Source organism: Mobula hypostoma, chromosome 13 (genome assembly GCF_963921235.1).
Source record: "Mobula hypostoma chromosome 13, sMobHyp1.1, whole genome shotgun sequence".
Classification (NCBI taxonomy): Eukaryota; Metazoa; Chordata; class Chondrichthyes; order Myliobatiformes; family Myliobatidae; genus Mobula; species Mobula hypostoma.
Genome location: NC_086109.1, coordinates 5,259,439 through 5,281,426, shown reverse-complemented (window position 1 = coordinate 5,281,426; position 21,988 = coordinate 5,259,439). Strand labels below are relative to the sequence as shown.

Sequence of the window (21,988 nt, the reverse complement as noted above, 5' to 3'; positions counted from 1 at the left end):
CCCTGTGCCACACACCACCTGATCCTCTCCCTGTGCCACACGACACCTGTCCCTCTCCGTGCCACGCGACACCTGACCCTCTTCCTGTGCCACTCGCCGCCTGACCCTCTCCCCGTGCCACATGAACTCTGACCCTCTCCCTGTGCCACACGCCACCCGACCCTCTCCCTGACGCACGGTTTAGGATTGGTGAGTTGTGGTCAAGCTATGTTAGCATCATAAGCTTGGTGACACTTGCGGGCTGCCCACGAGCACATCCTTGGACTGTGTTGGACGTTGACGCAAACGATGCTTTTCACTGTATGCTTCAATATTTCGACATACATGTGACAAATAAAACTAATCTCTGAACCTTTAAATAACACAAAAGTTTTTCAAGACAGAAGAATTTGACCAGAAAATGTCCATTATAGTGCAAAATGATCAGAGGTCATTGTGTTACCAAACTGTAGTGACCAGGGGTTTGCCAGTTGGTTCAACAACCGAATGTTTGATGGAAATGAACTGTAATTGTTCTGATCTTGGGGAAGGTACATTGAGATTGCTTAGAACACTAATTCATTTCAAACATCAGAACACTCGAGCAGTTGGGAGTTTCACAGTCAGCGTAACTTTTACGCTTGGATAAACATTGGGAGGATTTGAACAGCTTTCACACATTAATCAAGATATTTGTATGACTTAGCATAACTAATGCACTTTTACAACCAGAAATTCTCTCTGTTCCAATGCATGAACAGACTGAGAAGAAAGGTGCTCCCCTTTTCTGCTGTCAACATTACCAGAATTTATTTCCAAAAATCCATGCTCTGTGTACTCCTGTGAAAGTCTTTCAAAATCGTTGGTTATTTATTAACAGAAATATTTGCAAAACAAAGAAAAAATACTGATTATATAAAGAGTGTAACTGTGATTTGAGTGAGGTAGATCCATTTTCAAAATCTCTCATCGTGTCTCTCCAATACATCGGATCGGACGGTGACAAAGCAAGATGACGCTCGCCCTAAGTTATGGGATCATCTTGTTGTTTCTCACTGGCTGTCACACAAATGATGGTAAGTATCAACGAACTCTCAGTGCAACCCGTTCCTCCCATCCGTACATCTCCCCCAGCTGACGGTGTCCCTCCCACGGCGGTGACTTTGGGTGAAGGTTGTTGATAGGAATTGTCAGATCATAACTTGAGACTTCTGCACTCTCTTCATCCCTGGCAGGTGATCAAAGTTTCCTCTAATTTCCTTTAAAGCTGCACGGACCAACCATTGTTCTGAGCAGGAAATTTTTACACGGCCTGAAAACTACATGGCATTTTAAATGTTTTTATTTGTAACATGCACACTATGAATATTTAGAATGAACATTGAAAAATCACACACTTCTGATTTCATTTATTAATCAGAGGGTATAATGAAATACAGTACGTCAAAGAAAATCTTTTATGTTTTGTAACTTTTTCTCATCAGTTTTCATTCCTGCTGCTTGTTAACATAGGCTATGTGCATGGGAGCATTTCAGTTACTGTGCAGCTTAGAGGGAACAGTGCAGGTGATTCAGCTTGCTGCACTGTTAGACACTGTGTCTTTTCCTTTCACCATCTCCCACTGCCAGGGTGAGACTGAGAAACAACAACCAATGTATCCCTTAAGATGAACAGATTAATACAAGTAGACTTTGAAATTAGTTGTATTAAGCTAAGCAAGGAATTGAGAAAACAGATTTTGTGTAGGAATTCCCAGTGATTTTGTTCCCAGCTAGTGGACTCCAGGCAAATGTGGAAAGACTGTTTAATTTCTGATTATAAGGGATCCTGTATAACTGGAAGTTGTTTCCCCGTACAATGTATTATAAAAGCTAACATGAGAAATCTCTGTTGCTTTTTACTGAGTAGAATAAGCTTGCGATCCTAGTGAGGATGTGGTTACTGAGATTGTTTTTCATTTTATGAAGCAAAGGTGAATAAGTAACTAGCAATTTGTTTCATCATCTTATTTGCTTATCCTGTCAAGGCTGTTGTCAGAATAATATTTAAAGTTTTGGTTACTTCAGTTCATCTCTTCATATCTGGAGAGACCAGCCTGAATGTTGTGTGACTTTCAACAGTGTAGTCTCATCACAGACAACGACAGTGTCGGCTTTTAACATCTTCTTCTTCTTGGGCCCTTAGCTCCCAGTGGGATAAAGGCCATTGATGACCTCCTGTCTCCATCATCCAAAGTCGATGGTATGGTTGGAGTTTATCAATGTTTCTGTAATCAATTATATCAGCTGAACAGGGTTTGATCTATACAGCTTCACCTGAGCCCTGTTGAATGGCCTTAGTCATCTCCACCTCGGATGGTGGGGACGTGGTGTAAGCTTTTAAAGTTAATGAGAAGAAAATTTCAGCTTTTATACAATTCCAATCTTAGTGCAAGTACACACTAAAGCATTTCAGAGGTAATAGTCTTACGTCATGACACAGTTCTGTCAGCAGACAGGCACCAGATGTTTAATACTGTGGATGTGTTATTGAGTCTTCCTACAGAAACCTTCCGCTCTGCAGCTCCTGTCTCGAATCCGCAGAGCAAACAACCTTGTAGAAGAGGTTAGACAAGGGAATCTGGAGCGAGAGTGTGTGGAAGAAACATGCTCAAAGGAAGAAGCCCGAGAGGTTTTTGAAGATGATTCCAAAACGGTAAGGACAAATTTTCTAGGTCCAATTCCAATTTACCCCTTGTTTTCTTCACCCCTTGGATGGTGAGGTGGTGATACATCTCTACCAAAGGAAGTGTAAGGTTCTCCTTTCTTCCGCTAACCTGCAGGTCCCCCTTGGGCAAAGTGTGGCATCCGCTTAGCCCCCTGATCAGGGACATATGAAGCCATGGGAGTAGGTAGTGGATGGTCGTATGAGCAGCTGGTGCACATCACAGTCCTGGTTATGCGACCACTGACGCCAGACAGACAAGAGTATCAATAGTGGCTGGGGTCACCTATCTTGTAAAGACACTGCCCAGAAGAAGGCAATGGAAATCCTCTTCTGTAGAAAAATTTGCCTAGAACAGTCATGGTCATGGATAGACCATGATTGCCCACATACAACACAGCACATAACGATAATGATGATGGTGATGTTTTCCACCCTCCAGACTGTTGTCTCATTCATTGTCCGCTCAAGGAATTCAAAGGGTCAGGATAATAAGACCATAAGACAGAGGGGCAGAATTAGGCCATTTGGCCCATCAAGTCTGTTCCATGAATCATGGCTAATTTATTATCCCTCTCAACCCAATTCTCCTGCCTTCTTCCCGTATCCTTTGATGTTACCATACCCATGACCATGAGGCAACCCATGCAGCATATTTTCAGTCTGTCCACTACTGGAGAATGACACAGTTCATCTCATCTCATAAACTCCATCTTGTCCTACTGGTGGGAGGATCCGTCACTTTGATGGGTGGACACAAGACTAAGGGGACTCAAGAGAAGAAAGTTAACTGAAACCAAGACTAAGGAACATCATTACCATGTCTACCACTACCCATCAGGACTTCAGTGACCTCACCAGGCTGACCAATATCAGTCAGGTCTTCCAGTGGACAACATAAACCACCTCCATGTTGCAGCCCCATCATTAGGACCAAACAGCACAGCATCAGAGTACAAGGACATTCCTATAAAGAAGAGGTGAGGAGGAATTTCTTTACGCAGAGGGTGGTGAATCTCTGGAATTCATTGCCACAGACAGCTGTGGAAGCCCAGTCATTAAATATATTCCAAGTGGAGATTTATAGGTTCCTGATTTGTCAGGGCATAAAAGGTCACAGGGAGAATGCAGGGGAATGGAACTGAGAGGCATAATAAATCAGCCATGACGTTATGATGAAGCAGACTCAATGGGCCAAATGGCCTAACTTGGCTCCTTTGTCTTCAGGTCTTATAAACATAGAAATGGCAATCTGATAAAATCTGAGATAAAAACAGGAAATGCCAGGTGAGATGCGGTGGATTGTGGGGTCCCCAAAAGTGACTGCACGGGTTGATATGGAGGTTAAGAAGACATATGGTGTGCTTGCCTTTATTGGTCAAGTCACTCAGTTGAAGAGTCAGAATGTAATGTTGCAGCTTTATACAACAGTAGTGAGGCCACATCTGGCTTTTCTGTTCATCTCTGAGCCCCTCATTACAGGGAGGGTGATAAGCCTTTAGAGAAGAGATTCACCAGGATGCAGCTTGGATTAGAGGGCAAGTGCAATAAGGAGAGGTTGGACACATTTGGTTCTTTTCCCTGGAGCTGTAAAAGCTGAAAGGCGGCTTGGGCCAAATGGCCTAATTCTGTTCCTATGTCTTCAACTGAATTCAATTTCAATTCAATTCAACCACACAAGAATACCCATGAATACAGCCAAATGAGACAGTGTTACTCCAGGGCCAAGATGTAAAACACTGTACTACCAATCACACACAGTGCAAAGCACCTGTAATGCCCTGGTTAGGATTTCTACTGCCACGCTGTGAGGGATTTGATTTTAGCAGTTTTCTGTAAAAGGAGTGTGTGTCTTTGGTGAGAGTGTTTTAGTTTTGGCTGAAGATAAGAAGCCATGTTGTTCAATTTAGGAACATTGTGTCAGCCAATCAGGATGGTGGTGTGGGGAGAAGGTTCTAGAGAGAGCTGGAAGGATAGAGACATCTGACAGACAGTGGTCGGGTTCATGGTCTTTAAGTGGGAGATGCGGAGGGGAGAGGATCAAGGAAGAAACCTGGTGCTTTGTATCTGAAGGGAAAACCCTAATGCAAGGAGTGCTTCATGAGGTGAAGAAGTTCAAGAGGGGAAGTTCTACCTGTGAATGGTGATGAGAATTCTGCACCATGAGTAAAGCGGTATACCTAACCACTACAGAAACAAACTCCATCGTCTATGTGCACATTTATACTGGTTTAATTGTAATGGCTCTTGTTCTTCCTTTTCTTTTTCCCATTAATTGTTGATAAAGCTGAAATTGGTAAATATTCTTTCTTTATAATTTTATGCTGGTGTACAATCTGTTATTCCTTGGTGACCAATAATTGTGCGTGGTCAGTAATTACACAGCATTCACTCAAATCAAGGTTTCTTTAATGGTAATTCCCAACATTCCTGTTTGGTTGAACGCCAAATCCTACCAGCCCTATACATACAATACAGTTTAGGAAAGGTAGCCTTCTCACCGCTGAGCTACGGTGAGGGGGTTACATTTGTCTTGTGAAGCTGGTCTGGTGATCAGAGTATAATGTTGGCCTAGCTCCTTCTTCCAAAGATCCTGCTAAGCATTTCCAGCACCGTCTGCTTCTGTTCCCATTCACTGATGTCTGAGACCAAGCCACCAATAATGTCCTCACCAGATATTGTACTAAGCCAATTGTTAATAATGTATTTCTCTTTTCACTCTTTAAGGAATCCTTCTGGCAACTCTACGCAGGTATGTGGTTCTCCATTTTATCATTCTCACAAAGCTGCTGGGACTTTCACTTTAAAGGACGCAAGTTCTAGCCACCAATGAGACAACTTTCCCTTCATGCATTGATTTTAATGGAAAGAAGGATTAGAGGTGGTCAAGGGAAATAAACATCATGTTGTACAGAACGCTGGGAAGACTCAGTGGGTCAAGCAGTATCTGTGTTGGCAGAAGGTGTGAGTCGATATTCTGGATCGAGACCCTGCATCGGGACGGAAAGGGAAGTGGAAAGTTACCACTATTTATTTATTTATCAAGTAATAGAAAAGTACAGCAGAGAAACAGGCTCTTTGGCTTATCTATTCTGTGCTAAACTATTTAAGCTGCCTACTCCCATTGACCTGTACCGGGACCGTAGCCATCCATAACCCTGCCATCCTTGTAGCTATCCAAACTTCTCTTAAGGATTGAAGTCAAGCTCGCACGCACCACTTCAGCTGGCAGTTCATTCCACACTCTCACAAACCTCTGAGTGGAGAAGTTTCCCTTCATGTTCCCCTTAAAATTTTCACCTTTCAACCCATGACCTCTGGTTGTAGTTCCACACAACCTCAGTGGAAATAGCCTGCTTGCATTTACCCTATCTATACTCCTTTTAATTTTATATACTTCTATCAAACCTCCCTCATTCTCCTACATTCCAAGGAATATAGCACCAAACAGGACGTTCCAGATTTAACCCAGGCCTAATCCCAGGATAATTTACAATGAACCTGCTCATCTACTAAATTGTCCTGTGGGAGGGAAATGGAGAGGCCAGTGGAAACCCATGCACTCATGGGAAGGACATACAATCTTCTTACAGCGAGCATCAGAATTGAACTTTGAACTCTGCCGCCCCGAGCTGTAGTAGATCTGGTTCCTGTGTTCTGTTCTTCCATGATCTGTGGTCTAACACCTACAATGGCATGCATTTTAATCATCTTAACAAACAAGATTCAAAATAGAATGTGTAGATAAAGATTATGGTATAAAACTATAAAACATAAGAGCAGAATTAGGCCATTCGGTCTACTGAGTCTGCTCATGGCTGATTTACTATCCCTCTCAACCACATTCACCTGCCTTCTCCCTGAAAACTTTGATATCCTGACTAATCAAGAACCCAGTAATCTCTACTTTAAATATAATCAAATGACTTGGCCACCACAGCTGTCTGTGGCAATGAACTCCACAGACTCTCCGCCCTCTGGCTAAAGAATCCAGGACCAACTTTATTCAGAACGTATATTTACATGTATTTTCTGTGTTGTTTTGATGGACTTGTATAGATTGTATATTAAAGTAATGGACCTTTAATTAGATTCCTGCGATACTGGGCATAATTTGCTCCCCTTGCTGCCAAGCAGAAATAAAACCCCTTAATTTAATTTCCAATTTCCAGCCAAGCTGAGGTGTAATTCAATGATCTGTCAAAATAATGGGACCTGTTGGAACACCACCATAGGACCACAATGTAAATGTCTCAGAGGATTCAATGGAACCTTCTGTGAAACAGGTAAGAGAACTTTCATTCTCAAACGTTGAATTCTGACTGCAGGCATTAGGAAGCAGTAGTACCTTGATCAGACCTATGATGGGTTATGGTATCTGAGAGTAACATGGGGGCTCAAACACCCTGTCTTGCATGGGTTTACTGTATGTTTAGAAGATAGTTGGACAGGTAGATGGACAGGAATGTTTTAGAAGTTTATGGGGCAAACAATGGGCACTGTGGTTAGCATGGCAGAGTTGGGCCAAAGGGCCTGTATCTCTGCTGTGAAATGCAATGACTCTACTCTGGTACTGCTTGCTGTTTAGTAGGGTCTTGGATCAGAGATGGCATCAATGGGGTTAAACTCATAAGTTCTTGGCACAGGGTCCCTTTGTTAACAGCCAAAGGAACTAAATTGTGTAAACATCAGAGATGGGGGAGCAGGGATTTGGAAAGGAAGAATGAGTGAGAGATAGATAGATAGATCGATAGGTCGATAGATACTTTATTGATCCCAATTGAAATTACAGTGTCATAGTAGCATTACAAACACACAGATATACAAATCTTAGAAGAGAAGTGAAAGAAGAATAAAAAGAATAAGAAGCTTATTACGGTAAAGCAGGTTCACGGGTTTGATAAGTGAGACAGAAGACGTTAATAGAAACATAGAAAATCTATAGCACAGGCCCTTTGGCCCACAAAGCAGAGCTGAACATGTCCTTACCTTGGAAATTACCTAGGGTTACCCATAGCCCTCTATTTTTCTAAGCTCCACGTACCTATCCAAGAGTCTCTTAAAAAACCCTATCATATCCAACTTCACCACTATCGCCGGCAGCCCATTCCACGCACTCTCCACTCTCTGCATAAAAGCTTACCCCTGACATCTCCTCTGTACCTACTTCCAAGCACCTTAAAACTGTGCCCTCTTGTGCTAGCCATTTCAGCCCTGGGAAAAAGCCTCTGACTATCCACATGATCAATGCCTCTCATCATCTTATATACCTCTATTAGGTCATCTCTCATCCTCCGTCACTCCAAGGAGAAAAGGCCAAGTTCACTCAACCTATTCTCATAAGGCATGCTCCCTAATTCAGGCAACATCCTTGTAAATCCCCTGTGCACCCTTTCTATGGCTTCCACATCCTTCCTGTAGTGAGGCGACCAGAACTGAGCACAGTACTCCAAATGGGGTCTGACCAGGGTCCTATATAGCTGCAACATTACCTCTCGGCCCCTAAACTCAATCCCACGACTGATGAAGGCCAATGCACTGTATGCCTTCTTAACTACAGAGTTAACCTGCGCAGCATGAGTAAGCAGGTTAACCACTTATTTACAAACAGTAAAACATTCAACCAACACACACAAAATGCTGGAGGAACTCAGCAGGCCAGGCAGCATCTACGGAAATGAGTAAACAGTTAATGTTTCAAACCGAGACCCTCCATCAGGACAGACAATCATTCAACCAGACATCTAAGCCACCGTAAGTTACATAAAGTATGACACTAACCATTCCATAACACTAAAAACTCAATCAGTACTTCATTAATTCTCCCCAAGTTAAATTAGCTAAGTGTGCGTGTGGGCCCTCCTGTATCCGTAGCATGCTTTCCCAATGGTTCTTGAGCAATGGTCACGACCTCAGTGTGAAGGTGAGCCCCTGGAGACGAAGGAAAGACAGCCAGTCTCTAGCATGTGTTATTCTTATAAGACTGAGGTGCCTGGAACTGGACATTGGTGTCATGCCACACAAGGCAACCAATGGGAAAGAGCTGCTGCATCCTTCGAATGGGTCAATTGACGACCAGCATGACAGAAGCAGCTTCTGAGTCACAAGTAAACTAACCCCTTCACATTACAAGGGGCTGGTCATGTCTGAACTGCCAACTACTGCTGATCACCTGACATGTTAAACTTCATTGAAGTCTTTGGGGACATTCTACCACTTTGCTTCCTCCTTCCTATTCTCTGAATGTTAAGTCCATCTAAGGAGAGAGGCGTTACAATTTGAATTGCTGTGAATAATGGGGTGGAAGATGCAGGGACTCAGAACATCCAAGAATTATCTGGATGAGAACCTGAATTGCCAGGTCTTTGTGAAATGTGAGGAAGTTCGGGCCCCATATCTAAGGAAACACGGGATGGCCCTGGAGGAGGTTCAGAAGAATGAATCTGGGAATGAAAGATTTTACATATCAGTGACATTTGATGGCTCTCACTTGTACTCAACAGATGTCAGAAGAATGAGGGGGCAATCTCATTGAAGCTGAAAGGTCTGGATTAAGTTGACATGGAGAGGATGTTTCCATTAGTAGGAGCATGTAGGATCCAAGCACATGAATAAAGAGATGCCTCTTTAGAACTGAGATGAGGAGGAATTTCTTCAGCCAGAGTAGGGAGAATCTTTGGAATTTGTTGCCAGATTGCTGAAGAGGCCAAGTCGTTGGGTGTATTTAAGGCAGAGATTGATAGCTTCTTGATTGTTTGGGGGGGGGTCAAGGTCTATGGAGAGTAAGTGAGAGAATGGCATATCAAACAAAATATCAGGCATGATTAAGTTGGGCACTAGACCCAATGGGCTGAATGGCCTATTCCGCTCCAATATCATGGCTGAGTGGGATGAGTACAGGTAGTTTCTGAGTGGCTTGCAGGGATATATTGAGCTGAATGTGTCCACCTTTCTGAACCTGTGACTAATTCTCAATCACTAAACCTGCAAGCTCATGTACACTGACTTCACCACTTCAGTTCAGCCATGTCTCCAGTTTGAAATTTCCATCCTTGTTTGCTCTGATGTGCGACAATTTATGGACTGCAGGTTTTGGTAGCGAGGCGATGACTTACTACGTTAAAGCAAATTCGTTCATTTATTCTGTTCATAATCAGTCTTGTATGCCATGAAATTTTCTGTTTTGTAGAAGCAGTACAAAGACACAAATTTGCTACAAGTTACAAAATTAATTAATTATCCATAAATAAATTTAAAAAGGAATAGTAAGGCAGTGTTCATGGTGTACCATATGAGATCGATTGCAAGACTGTGGTGCTGCAACGGTTGGTCCTTCTACGTGCAGAAGGTACTCACTTTTGGATGCAGGCTTTTAAGTGTTCATGGCAGGCAGGATGGGAGCACAGCTCATGCAGTGTTAATTGCCCAGCGTGTAATGCTACTAACATGACTCAGAAAAAATGTTTAATCATACTACTCTGTTGTCATTCTCACTCTGCACATGTGTAACCTGTTGGTTCATGGGCCATTCAGAAATCTGGCAGCAGAGGGGAAGAAGCTGTTCTGGAATTGAGTGTGGGTCTTCAGGCTCATGTACCTCCTTAATGATGGATGCCACCTTCTTGCTGTACTGCCCCTTGAAGATGTCTTCAATGGTGGGGAGGGTTGCAGTCATGATGGAACTGGCTGAATCTACAAGCATCTGTGGCCTCTTGTCCTCCTGTGCATTGCAGCCTCTAGATCAGGCTGTGATGCACCCAACCAGAATGCTCTCTATAATCTGTACATGTACAGATTATGCTAGAGTCTTTTATTGTAAGCCCACCACTTTACTGGGGCATAGGCCGCCGACATCAGCTCGCCAGAGTCCTCTGTCCTGGACCAGTCTATCAAGTTGTCCCCAGGATCTCTGAAGATCTTTCTTCCTCCAACAATGAGACCTTTGGAGCTTTAGTTATCATTTCTTTAGCCAATGTTCCAACCCTTGCCCTTTCACAGCCGGGCTTGGGATCATGCACAGCAGAATTCTAGGATCTTTGGTGACATACCAAATCTCCCTGTAATCATCAGGATGCAGAGCAGCTGTATGACTTCTTTGTGAATGCATCAACGTATAGGATCCAGGAAGTTGTTCATCCTTTCTACTGATGACCTCTCGGTGAGGGCTGGCGGGCTTTCTCCCCATTGCTCATTAGTAGTGACTCTACAGCACAGGCAGTAGGAATGTTGCAACACAGTTTCCTGGGATTCAAGTTTAATAATGACTTGCAATGCCGCTTGCATTCAGATTGTACACTTCGTTGTGCCTCTACTTTCTTAGAAATTGGTGAAGATTCAGCATGCCATCTAAAACTTTGACGTACTTCTACAGATGTGTGGTGGAGAGTAGACTGATTGGCTTCAACATGGCCTGGTATGGGAATAACAATGCTCTTGAACAGAGAAACCTAACAAAATGTAACAGATAATACAGGCCCTCCCCACCGTTGAGCATATTTACACGTCCACTGGCACAGGAAAGCAGCATCCATTATTAAGGACCCCCTCCATCCAGGCCATGTTCTCTTCTCACTGCAGCCATCAGGAAGGAGGTACAGGAGCCACAAGTCCCATATGACAAAGTTCAGGAACAGTTGTTATCCTACAGTCATCAGGCTCTTGAACTAAAGGGGATAACTTCACTCACCCAAATACTGAACTGATTCCATAACCTATAAGGACTCTACAACTTGTGTTCTTGATGTTTATTGTTTATTTATTTATTATTGTTTCTTGTTATGTATTAGTACAGTTTGTAGTCTTTTGCACATCAGTTGTTTGCTGTCTTTGTCAAGGGCAGTTTTTCATTGATTCCATTGTGTTTCTTTGTATTCACTGTGAATGCTGGCAAGAAAATTAAGCTCAGGGCAGTTGTATCATGACATATATGTGCCTTGATAATAAATTTACTCTGAAGTTTAAATTTACTTTTAATGTTGTTGTTGTTGTTCCAGATATCAATGAGTGTGACTTAACGCCCGCATGCCCACCAGGAACAACTTGTGTAGACGGAATCAACAAGTTCACCTGCATTTGCCCAGCTGAAGGATGCTATGCAAATTCAGAATCAGACAGTCATGAAGAGATTGCTATAGACTTATAACTCTCGCTTTGGCTACGACTAAATATAGGGGGTGACAGCCCCTGGCCCAGCCAAACTTAAAAAATCTCGTTTGGGTGGATCCTGCACGATGTGTCCCGTTACAAATCAGCACCCCAAAATAACAAACAATACACAATATGCGATTAAATGATTAAGCTTTATAATTCTTACTTTAACTATATGGTTAGTAAAGAAAACGAAAAAAAAAGAAAAAGGGCCCAATCTTATGAAACAGTCTATTGCGCAATGTTGGAGCTCACTGATAAGCTAATTGTCCACCATCAAGCTCCTCCGATCATCACTGCCCTTCGGACCCTCGCTCCAAGTCCACCTCATCCGGTGGTCTACCAACTCTCTCCATTCACGTCTTCTCTCATCTCTCCCTGGCAAAAAGACCACGAAAATCTCTCTTCCAGACTTACAAGAAAGAACAACAGCATTCCAAATCCTGTTATCTCTAGTCATAACCTAAACATTGCTGCTACAGAGAAACCATTATATTATCAGCAAAACCATACAGCATGTTACACAGCAGTGAAACCCTACAGCATGTTACAATTTTGAAGAATAACAAAAATTTACAACTAAATGTGGTGATGAGCTTGATGAGCTGCAGAATTTCGGCCTGCTGAGTTCCTCCAGCATTTTGTTGTTGCTCCAGATCCAAGCAACGGTCTCTTGTGTCTCCAAAATCACACATTGTCAATGTCTACCAATCTCTTCAAGTTTTGCCATTAAAGTTTGGATTCTATGAAACCCAATGATCAGTAGTCATTCGGTACACAAATTAAATCTTATGCAATTACTTTTATAAACAGCTGTAAACCTTTACACTTTAAGCAACACACTGTACCTTCTGCAACATAACAAGTATCAAGGCTTCTTCTATAAGAGTAAAATACTGCAGATGAAACCATATGATATAGGAAAAAAATCGGGCCATTCAGCCCATTGAATCTGCTCTAGCATTCTATCAAGGCTGATTTAACATCCCTCTCAACTCCATCCTTGTGCTTTCTCTCTGTAATCTTTGACAACTTAATCAAGAACTTATCAACCTCCGCTTTAAATATAGCCAATGACTTGGCCTCTACTGTCGTTTGTGTCAGTGATTCACCTCCCTCTGGCTAGAGAAATTCCCCATCTCTGCTATAAGGAGGCATTCTCTTCTGAGGCAGTGCACTCACAATTTCAGGTCCATTCACAAACCTGAAGGAAAATGTATGGTTTTGCCGCAGGTGTTGATGTCGTGGCTCTCTGCGCCTGACCCCCACCTGCCTTACACCTGATCCACCCTCCCTGAGTCTGATCCCGCCACCCCGGTGCCTGACTCCCTCCCTTGCACCTAACACTCCTCCCCTGAGCTTGCCTTCCCTTGCACTTGATCTGCTACCTGCGCCTGAACCCCCTCCTTGTGCCTGACCCCTCCCTGTGCCGCTCTCCCTCCCGCAGTCTCACTCACCTCTCCGCATCAGACCAGGCGCGCTAGGCGGGGCCTCGGGTGGCGGAAGTCGCGCCCACTCCGGGCCTCTCCGCTGTGTCCCGCGCGGCCTGCTGTCTGCTGGAGCTGCGGCGCCGGTGAGTTCCGCGGTGGCGTCAGGCGGCTGAACGGGACTCGGGTGGGCGAGCGCGGGGGGCGCGTTGGAGATGGCCACGGCCTCCGTGGAGACCGCTCGACCTCGGCCCCGGTTGCCATGGCGATCCCGCCTCCCTTCTCCCAGCACGGGGGCATATTCAATCACAAACAAGAGATGCTGGAAATCCGAGTAACACACAGACACACACACACACACAAAATGCTGGAGAAACTCAGCAGGTCAGGACTGCTGAAGGGTTTCGGCCTGTAATGTCGACTGTACTCTTTCCCATAAATGCCGCTTGGGCTGCTGAGTTCCTCCAGCATTTTGTGTGTGGTGTCGTGGGGGCACATCCACATCCGGAGCCTGAGGTCCGGGAGCGCGCAGCCACTTGTACAATGTTGTGCCGAACCAGTTAAATTAGTAATCAAAAGGCCAACTAAACTAATCCCTTCTCCCTAGACAATGTCCACATCCTTCCATTTTCCTCATATCCACGCGCCAATCTCAACATCTAACTTATCTCATTTTACCACCACCCAGGCAGAACACTCCAGGCATCCACCACTTTATGTGTAAAAACAAAACTTGCCCCTCACATCACCTTTTGGTTTACTCCTAATGTATTTTACCTTGAATACATGTCCACTGATATTCGACATTTCAAACCTGGGAAACAGATATTCCCTGTCTACTCTATGCCTCTCATAACCTTACAGATCTCCACGCAGCTTCTGGCGCTCCAGAGAAAGCAACCCAACTTTGTCCAACCTCTCACTATAGCACATGCCCTCCAATTTAGGCATAATCCATAACTCCCTGACTTTTAAACTCAGTGCCTCAACTGATAAAGGTAAAAATATCTCGTGCCTTTTTAACCCCTCTATTAACTGTATGGCTACTTTCAGGGAACTAGGATCTTGACCAAAGATCTCTCTGTTTGCCCCTGAACAGTCTTAACAGTGTACAGTCTCTTTTAATTTGACCTACAAAGGTATGACACTTTACATTTGGTTGGGTTAAACTCCATATGCCTTTTTTTTTGGCACAATTTGTTCTCTTTTGCCCACTGGTTGTCTGCCCTGTCTTTCATTGATTCTGTAACAGTTGTTATTCTATTATAGATTTGTTGAGTCTGCCCACAAGAAAATGAATCTCAGGGCTGTATATGGTGACATATATGTACAGTGATAATAAATTTAGTTTGAACTTTGAAGCCAGCCATTTGCATTTTCATCCAGGTCATTCATATAATCGCCAACAGCAGAGATCCCTGCGGAACATCACTAATCACAGACCTCCAGCTAGACTCAAGTCTCTTTGACCACTACATTCTGTGTTCCATGGGCAAGCCACTTCTGAATCCAAATAGCCAATTCACTATTTATCCATGATGTTAATCTTCTGGATGAGCTGCCTTTTACATTTGTATTGCATGAAGTTCAGACAATACATAGTTCTTCTATTGAGACCACTCATTTAGTTACTCCCTGTAATCATTATATTGGGTATCATCATCATTATGTGCCTAGTTGTGTGATGTATACGATCATGGTCTTGACCATGATTATTCTTGGCAAAATTTTCAACAGAAGTGGCTTGCCATTGCCTTCTTCTGGGCAGTGTCTTTACAAGACTGGTGACTCCAGCCATTATCAATATTCAGAGATTGTCTGCCTGGCATCAGTGGTCGCATAACCAGGATTTGTGACTGGCACCAGTTCAAAGTTAAAAGTAAAATTTATTATCAAAGTACATTTAATGTCACCACATACAACCCTGAGACTCATTTTGCTGCGGGCATACTCAGCAAATCTATAGAATAGTAACTATAACAGGTTCAGTGAAAGATGAACAGAATTGCAGAAGACAACAAACTCTGCAATTGCAAATATAAAGAAATAGGAATAAATAATTAAACATGAAATAACAAGATATAGAGTCCTTTAAGTAAGATTATTGATTATGGAAACAACTTAATGGATGGGCAAGTAACTGTAGTTATCTCCTTTTGTTCAAGAGCCTGATGGTTAAGTGGTAGTAACTCCTGAACCTGGTGAGCCTGAGGCTCTTGTACCTTTTACCTGATGACAGCAGTGAGAAAAGAGCATGGCCTGGGTGGTGAGGATCTCTGATGATGGATGCTGCTTTCCTACGACAGTGTTTTATGTTGGGAGGGCTTTACCTGTGACGTAGTGGGCCGAATCCATTACCTACTGTAGGATTTTCTGTTCACATGACCATCCACCTACCTGCTCCCATGGCTTGATGTGACCCTGCTCAGGGGGAGAGGCTAAGCAGGTGATGCACCTTGCTCAAAGGTGACCTGCAGACTAGCAGAGGGAAGGAGCACCTTACACCTTCTTTGATAAAGACAGATCTCCACCCTGCCACCCAGTATTAGATATATTTGCAGAAAATATCTCCTTAATATTCCCTGTCAGTTGAACAGATTTTTCCTTGGTCTACTTGTGTCTCTTTTGTATTTTAGAGTGCTTGTTTCCACAATGGAGGCTGCACAGAAGGAACAACTGATCTTTGTGACACGGAAGTCTTTAAGGATGAACCAAAAGAAGAATTTTCCAGAATCGAGGTGCTTGCAGCTCCTCGCTGAAGTTCTAGCGGTAGATTGTGGATTAAAGCCTGCTTTCTTGTTTGATTACTGCTTGTCAAATGCAGAACAGATCCAGAGATATGTCCAGGAGCTGCAGAAAATGGGGCTTCTCTCCGAAGACCTGCATATCCTCAGCATACAAGACAATATCTTAATAATAAATTTAGACAGAACTGTCAGACGCTTGGAAAGAGCTCTTCCAGAAAATGGTGTTCGGATCATCGATGTTTCTGTGCATAAAGATGACCCACAATTAGCGGAGTTATTGGTGTCAAATCAAGTCAAAGCCCAGATGGATATTATTTGTAAACACTTAAGATCCCTGGTAACTCAAACAGGGAGAAGTAATTCAGGTTTTGTTACCACCAGTGAGATTTGCTGTTCAGACTGGAACCTCTGTACAGTGTTTGGTTTCCTCCTTGGGTTCCCTGTTTCATACTGGTTTGATTTCAACAAAAGTTTTGAGAATTGCTTAGGCATGACTCAACTTCGGGCTTTCACCATCTCTGCTTTTTGTCCCAGAATCAGTAAAAACCTCAAACACCGAATGTACTCATTCAGTGTACCAGAAAGCCTTTACCCAGATTTACACAGCACCGTAGAGATGTGGCATAGGGACCTGCAGTCAGACTTTAACCTGCAGCTCTCCTTCTCTGATCTCTGCATTTCCACCGATGCAGTGTGTCTGCCTTGTATTACGTTGTAAATGTCATGCACTGCAACACTTCGACACAAAAAATACAGCGTCACAGAGCATAGTAAGAGTAAGAGTTCGGCACGGACTGGAAGGGCCGAGATGGCCTGTTTCTGTGCTGTAATTGTTATATGTTTTATGGTTATAGTCAAAGGAAATGATTCATAAAGAGATATTAAGCTTGATGGGCAAAGGAAGGAAGAGGGACAGACTTGGGAAGTGAATTCCTGAGCTTCGGATCTAACACTAGGATGCTAATGATGGAGTAAATCAAGGATTGGGTGGTGGTGTGGTGATACATCTTTACCAAAGGAGGTGTACGGTGTTCCTTCCCTCCGCTAGCCTGCAGTCAACCTTGGGCAAGGTTGAGCATCTGCTTAGCCCCCCACTCAGGGACATGGCAAGCCATGGGAGCAGGTGGTGGAAGGTTAGGTGAGCAGCTGGTGCATATCACCAGTCCTGGTTATGGGATCATTTACGCCAGGCAGAGAATCTTGGAAGAGTATTGATAATCGCTGGGGTTACTCCTCTTGTAAAGGCACTGCCCAGAGAAAGGCAATGGAAAACCACTTCTGTGGAAAAAATTGCCAAGAACAATCATGGTCATGAAGACCATAGTAGCCCATGTCTTACGACAAGGCACATAATGATGATGATGTAATTAAGGATATATTGAAGAGGTTTGGAGGGAGACACGATAGCATAGTGGCGAGCATAACACTAGTACAGCGACCAGGGTTCACTTTCTGTCTCTGTCTGTAAGGAATTTGTACATTTGCTGCGTGACAACATGGATTTCCTCCAGGTGATCTGGTTTCCTCCCACATTCCAAAGACGTATGGGTTAGTAGGTTAATTGGTCACATGGGTGTAATTGGACAGTGGGTCATTCCCGGTCGGAAGGATCTCTTACCGTGCTATACATTTAAATAAAATAAAGGTTTAAGTTGAAAGAATGTCAAGACATTTACTGCCTGAAAGAGACTGTAGGCTTTATTGCACCTCATACTTCCATCATTACCAGTTCCAGCTTCCTCTTGGACATTCACAATTCCCAGCAGGTTTATGGGAAGATATGAAGCTTCTTCATCATGGGCTAAAGGGCCTGTACTGTGTTGTACTCTTCTATGTTCTTCAGGTGCTATCGCAACATCTATTGCATTGGCAAGCAATGATTTTATCAAGGATCAGCTTTATTCACCATGTACATTTACAGTACATGTGCTAAAGTCTGAAGCACATATTTATAGTTAGGGTGCCCAAGACTTGCACGGTACTAGATTTGTCAACGTGGAGTGGAGAGCAAGTCTGTATATCTGGCAGGAGCAAAGCATGTTGGGAATGGCAAGGGAGGGACAGATGGCAGAGGAGTGCCAGGAGCGGGAGTTGGCACAGATGCAGACACACCGGACCTGAGACGCCAGGCAAAGCAATTTGATTCCAAACAATTGGTTTATTAATCATTACAGATTGTCTCGCTGGTGCTTTCCGCCCCCTCCCCTCTCCCTTCCCCTTTTCCCAACCACGATTCCCCTCTCCCTGCCCCCTTCCCACTCTTCAGTCCACAATTGAGACCCATATCAGAATCAGGTTTATCATCACTCATATGCCGTGAGATTTGTTTTTTTTTGCAGCAGTGGTACTGTGCAATGCATAAAATTACTATAGTATTGTGCAAAACTCTTAGGCACAGAAAACAAAAACATTTAACAATTACAAAGAGTTATAAATAATTAGTCTTATTGTAACATAGTATTTTAATGTGTGGGCACGTGGCCAAGTAGTTAAGGAGTTCGACTAGCGATCTGAAGGTCGTGAGTTCAAGCCCCAGCCGAGGCAGCGTGTGTGTCCTTGAGCAAGGCACTTAATCACACATTGCTCTGCGACAACACTGGTGCCAAGCTGTATGGGTCCTAATGCCCTTCCCTTGGACAACATTGGTGTCGTGGAGAGGGGAGATTTGCAGCATAGGCAACTGCCGGTCTTCCATACAACCTTGCCCAGGCCTGCGCCCTGGAGAGTGAAGACTTTCCAGGTGCAGATCCATGGTCTCGCAAGACTAACGGATGCCTTTATTTTAATGTATTGCATTGTACTGCTGCTGCAAAACAACAAATTTCATGACATGTCAGTGATATTAGACTTGATTTTGATGCTGAATTATGTAAGAAAAAAGTAGAAGTGAAAGTACAGATATGAAATAAAGTGTCCCTAAAACACTATAAATGGCAGCATATATTTACAATGTAAACATCGTCATAAAAACGGTTTTAAGTGTTTATAGTACAGTGCAGTGACGGGGTAATAGATATGGGGGGGGGGCGTGTGGGGGCTGCCTTAATGGTTGATGAGATTAACTGCCTGGGGAAGAAGCTTTTAAGATGGTGTGAAGTTTTTGTTTTAATAGCCCTATAGCACTTTGCCAAAGGGAGCTTTTGGGGAAAGGCAGTTTGCTGGGTGGGTGGTGTCCGCAGTGATTGTGTGCTGGGTTAGGTGTAACTGTCCATTGACAAACCAAAGGTAGCAGAGTAGTTCAAATTCAAGATTAATTGTCATTCAACCTTACACATGAATACAGCCAAACAAAACAATGTTCCTCTGGGGCCGAGATACAAAACACAGTCTTTCATTGAATCTATTATGGTTATTATTCTATTATGGATTTATTGAGTTTGCCTGCAAGAAAGTGAATCTCTGGGTTGTATATGGTGACATATATGTATTTTGATAATAAATTTACTTTGAATTTTGAACTTTATTTATGGCAGCAGTTGGAATTGGTGAAAAATGTAAGAATAGTTTGAGGAAGGTCTTACAGCTCAACCTTTTCAATTTTCTTTCTTCATCCCTCCTGGGCCGCACCTCTCCTTCAGATGAGTGACATCTTCTTCATGATCACTCACGGTGCCTTTGGAAATGCAGAATTAGGCTGTTTGGCCCATCGAGTCTGCTCCGCCATTTCATCATGGCTGATTCAATCTCCTGCCTTCTCCCTGTATCCCTTTATGCCCTGACCAATCAAGAATCTATCAACCTCTGCCTGAAATATAGCGAAAGGCTTGGCTTCCGTAGCTGCTTGTGGCAAAGAACGCCACAGATTCACCACTCATGGCTGAAGAAATTCCTCATCTCCGTTCTGTAAGGACACCCCTCTATTCTGAGACTGTGTCCTCTGGTCTTAGCCTCTCCCACCATAGGAAATATCCCCTCTACATCCACACTGTCAAGGCCTTTCACCATTCAATAGGTTTCAATGAGGTCACCCCTCATTCTTCTGAATTCTAGTGAGTACAGGCCCAGAGCTATTAAACACTCTTATATGACAGGCCGTTCAGACCTGGAATCAGCACAGCCTTTCTCAGATAAAGGGCCCAAAAGTGCTCACAATACTCCAAGTGAGGTCTCACCAGTGCTTTATAAAGTCTCAACATTACACCTTTGCTTTTATATTCTAGTCCTCTTGAAATAAATGCTAACATCACATTTGCTTTCCTTACCACAGTTTCAACCTGCAAGTTAACTTTAGGGAATCCTGCAAAGGACTCCCAAGTCCCTTTGTGCCTCATTTTTTGTAGTTTCTCTCCACTTAGAAAAGAGTCAACCTTTTCATTTCTTCTACCAAAGTGCATGACCATACACTTCCTGGCACTGTATTTCATCTGCCATTTCTTTGCCCATTCTCCTAATCTGTTTGTCCTGCAGCCTTTCTACTTCCTAAAAACTACCTGCCCTCCACCTATCTCTGTATCATCTGCAAACTTTGCAACAAAGCCATCAATTCCATCATCCAAATCATTGACATATAACGTAAAAAGAATTGGCCCCAACACAGACCCTTGTGAAACACCACTAGTCCCAGCAGCCAACCAGAAAAGACTCCCTTCATTCCCACTCTTTGCCTCCTGCTAATCAGTCACTGCTTTATCCACGCTAGAATCTTTCCTGTAATACCATGGGCTCATAGCTTGTTAAGCAGCCTCATGCATGGCACTTTGTCAGAGGCCTTCTGAAAATTCAATTACGCAATGTCACCCAATTCTTCTTTGTCTATCCCGCTTGGTGTTTCTTCAAAGAATTTCAACAGATTTGTCAGGCAAGATTTTCCCTTGAGGAAACCATGCTGACTATGGCCTATTTTATCATTTGCCTCCTGAGACCGCATCCTTAATAATCAACTCCAACATCTTTCCAAACATTGAGGCCAGATTAACTGGCCTACAGTTTCCTTTCTTCTGCCTCTCTCTCTTCTTGAAGAGTGGAGTGATGTTTGCAATTTTCCAGTCTTCCAGAACCTTTCCAGAATCTAGTGATCCTGAAAGATCATTACTAATGCCTCCACAATCTCTTCAGACACCTCTTTCAGAACACTGGGGCGTACACAATCTGGTCCACATGACTTATTTACCTTCAGACCTTTCAGTTTCCTAAGAATCTTCTCTCTGGTAATGGTAACTTCACACACTTCATGACCCCTGACACCTGGAACTTCCACCACACTGCTAATATCTCCCACAGTGAAGACTGATGCAAAATACTTATTCAGTTCGTCTACCATTTCCTTGTCCCCATTAGTACGTCTCCGATAACCACTCTATTATACTTTATGTATCTGAAACTTTGGTATCCTCTTTAATATTATTGTCTAGCTTGCTTTTGTATTCCACCTTTACCTTCTTAATGACTTTTTAGTTGCTTTCTGTTGGTTTTTAAATCTTCGCAATCCTCTAACTTCCCACTAATCTTTGCTCTATTATATGCCCTCTCTTCAGCTTTTATGCTGGCTTTGACTTGTTAGCCATGGTTGTGTCATCTTTCCTTTAGAATACTTCTTGCTCTTTGGGATGTATATATCCTGTGCCTTCCGAATTGCTTCCAGAAATTCCAGCCATTGCTGCTCTGCCGTCATCCCTGCCAGTGTTCTTTTCCAACCAATTGTGGCCACTCCTCTCTCATGTCTCTGTAATTCCCTTTACTCCACTGTAATACTGTTACACCTGACTTCAGCTTCTCCATCTCAGATTTCAAGGTGAATTCGATGATATTATATGTCTACCCATGGCCTCCTCTACTGTAAAGATGAACCCACACTCAGGTTGGAGGAACAACACCTTATATTCCGTCTGGGTAGCCTCCAACCTGATGGCATGAACATTGACTTCTCAAACTTATGCTAATGCCCCACCTCCCCCTTGTACCCCATCCGATATTTATTTATATACACACACATTCTTTTTCTCTCTCTCCTTTTTCTCCCTCTGCCCCTCTCACTATACCCCTTG

At 43.3% G+C, this 21,988-nt stretch overlaps 1 protein-coding gene across 2 annotated transcripts; it reads left to right on the top strand.

Moving 5' to 3' along the window:
• The first annotated feature begins 889 nt into the window (after positions 1-889).
• Positions 890-21,843, top strand: LOC134355381 (UPF0739 protein C1orf74 homolog). 2 transcript variants are annotated; one of them, XM_063065176.1, is made up of 6 exons: positions 890-1,055; positions 2,514-2,674; positions 5,411-5,435; positions 6,856-6,969; positions 11,677-13,403; positions 15,894-21,843. In XM_063065176.1, exon 6 carries the CDS (start codon positions 15,910-15,912, stop codon positions 16,720-16,722), a length of 813 nt encoding a protein of 270 aa, XP_062921246.1. In that variant the 5' UTR covers positions 890-1,055; positions 2,514-2,674; positions 5,411-5,435; positions 6,856-6,969; positions 11,677-13,403; positions 15,894-15,909; the 3' UTR covers positions 16,723-21,843. The 2 variants fall into 2 exon arrangements, with proteins under 2 accessions (XP_062921246.1, XP_062921247.1); XM_063065177.1 differs by lacking the exon at positions 15,894-21,843 and having other exon boundaries at positions 900-1,055; positions 11,677-12,581.
• The last annotated feature ends 145 nt before the right edge of the window (positions 21,844-21,988 follow it).

What these genes read in the sequence shown, in the direction of transcription:
- LOC134355381 (XM_063065176.1), top strand. Translation starts at nt 15,910, where the DNA reads ATGGAGGCTGCACAGAAGGAACAACTGATCTTTGTGACACGGAAGTCT.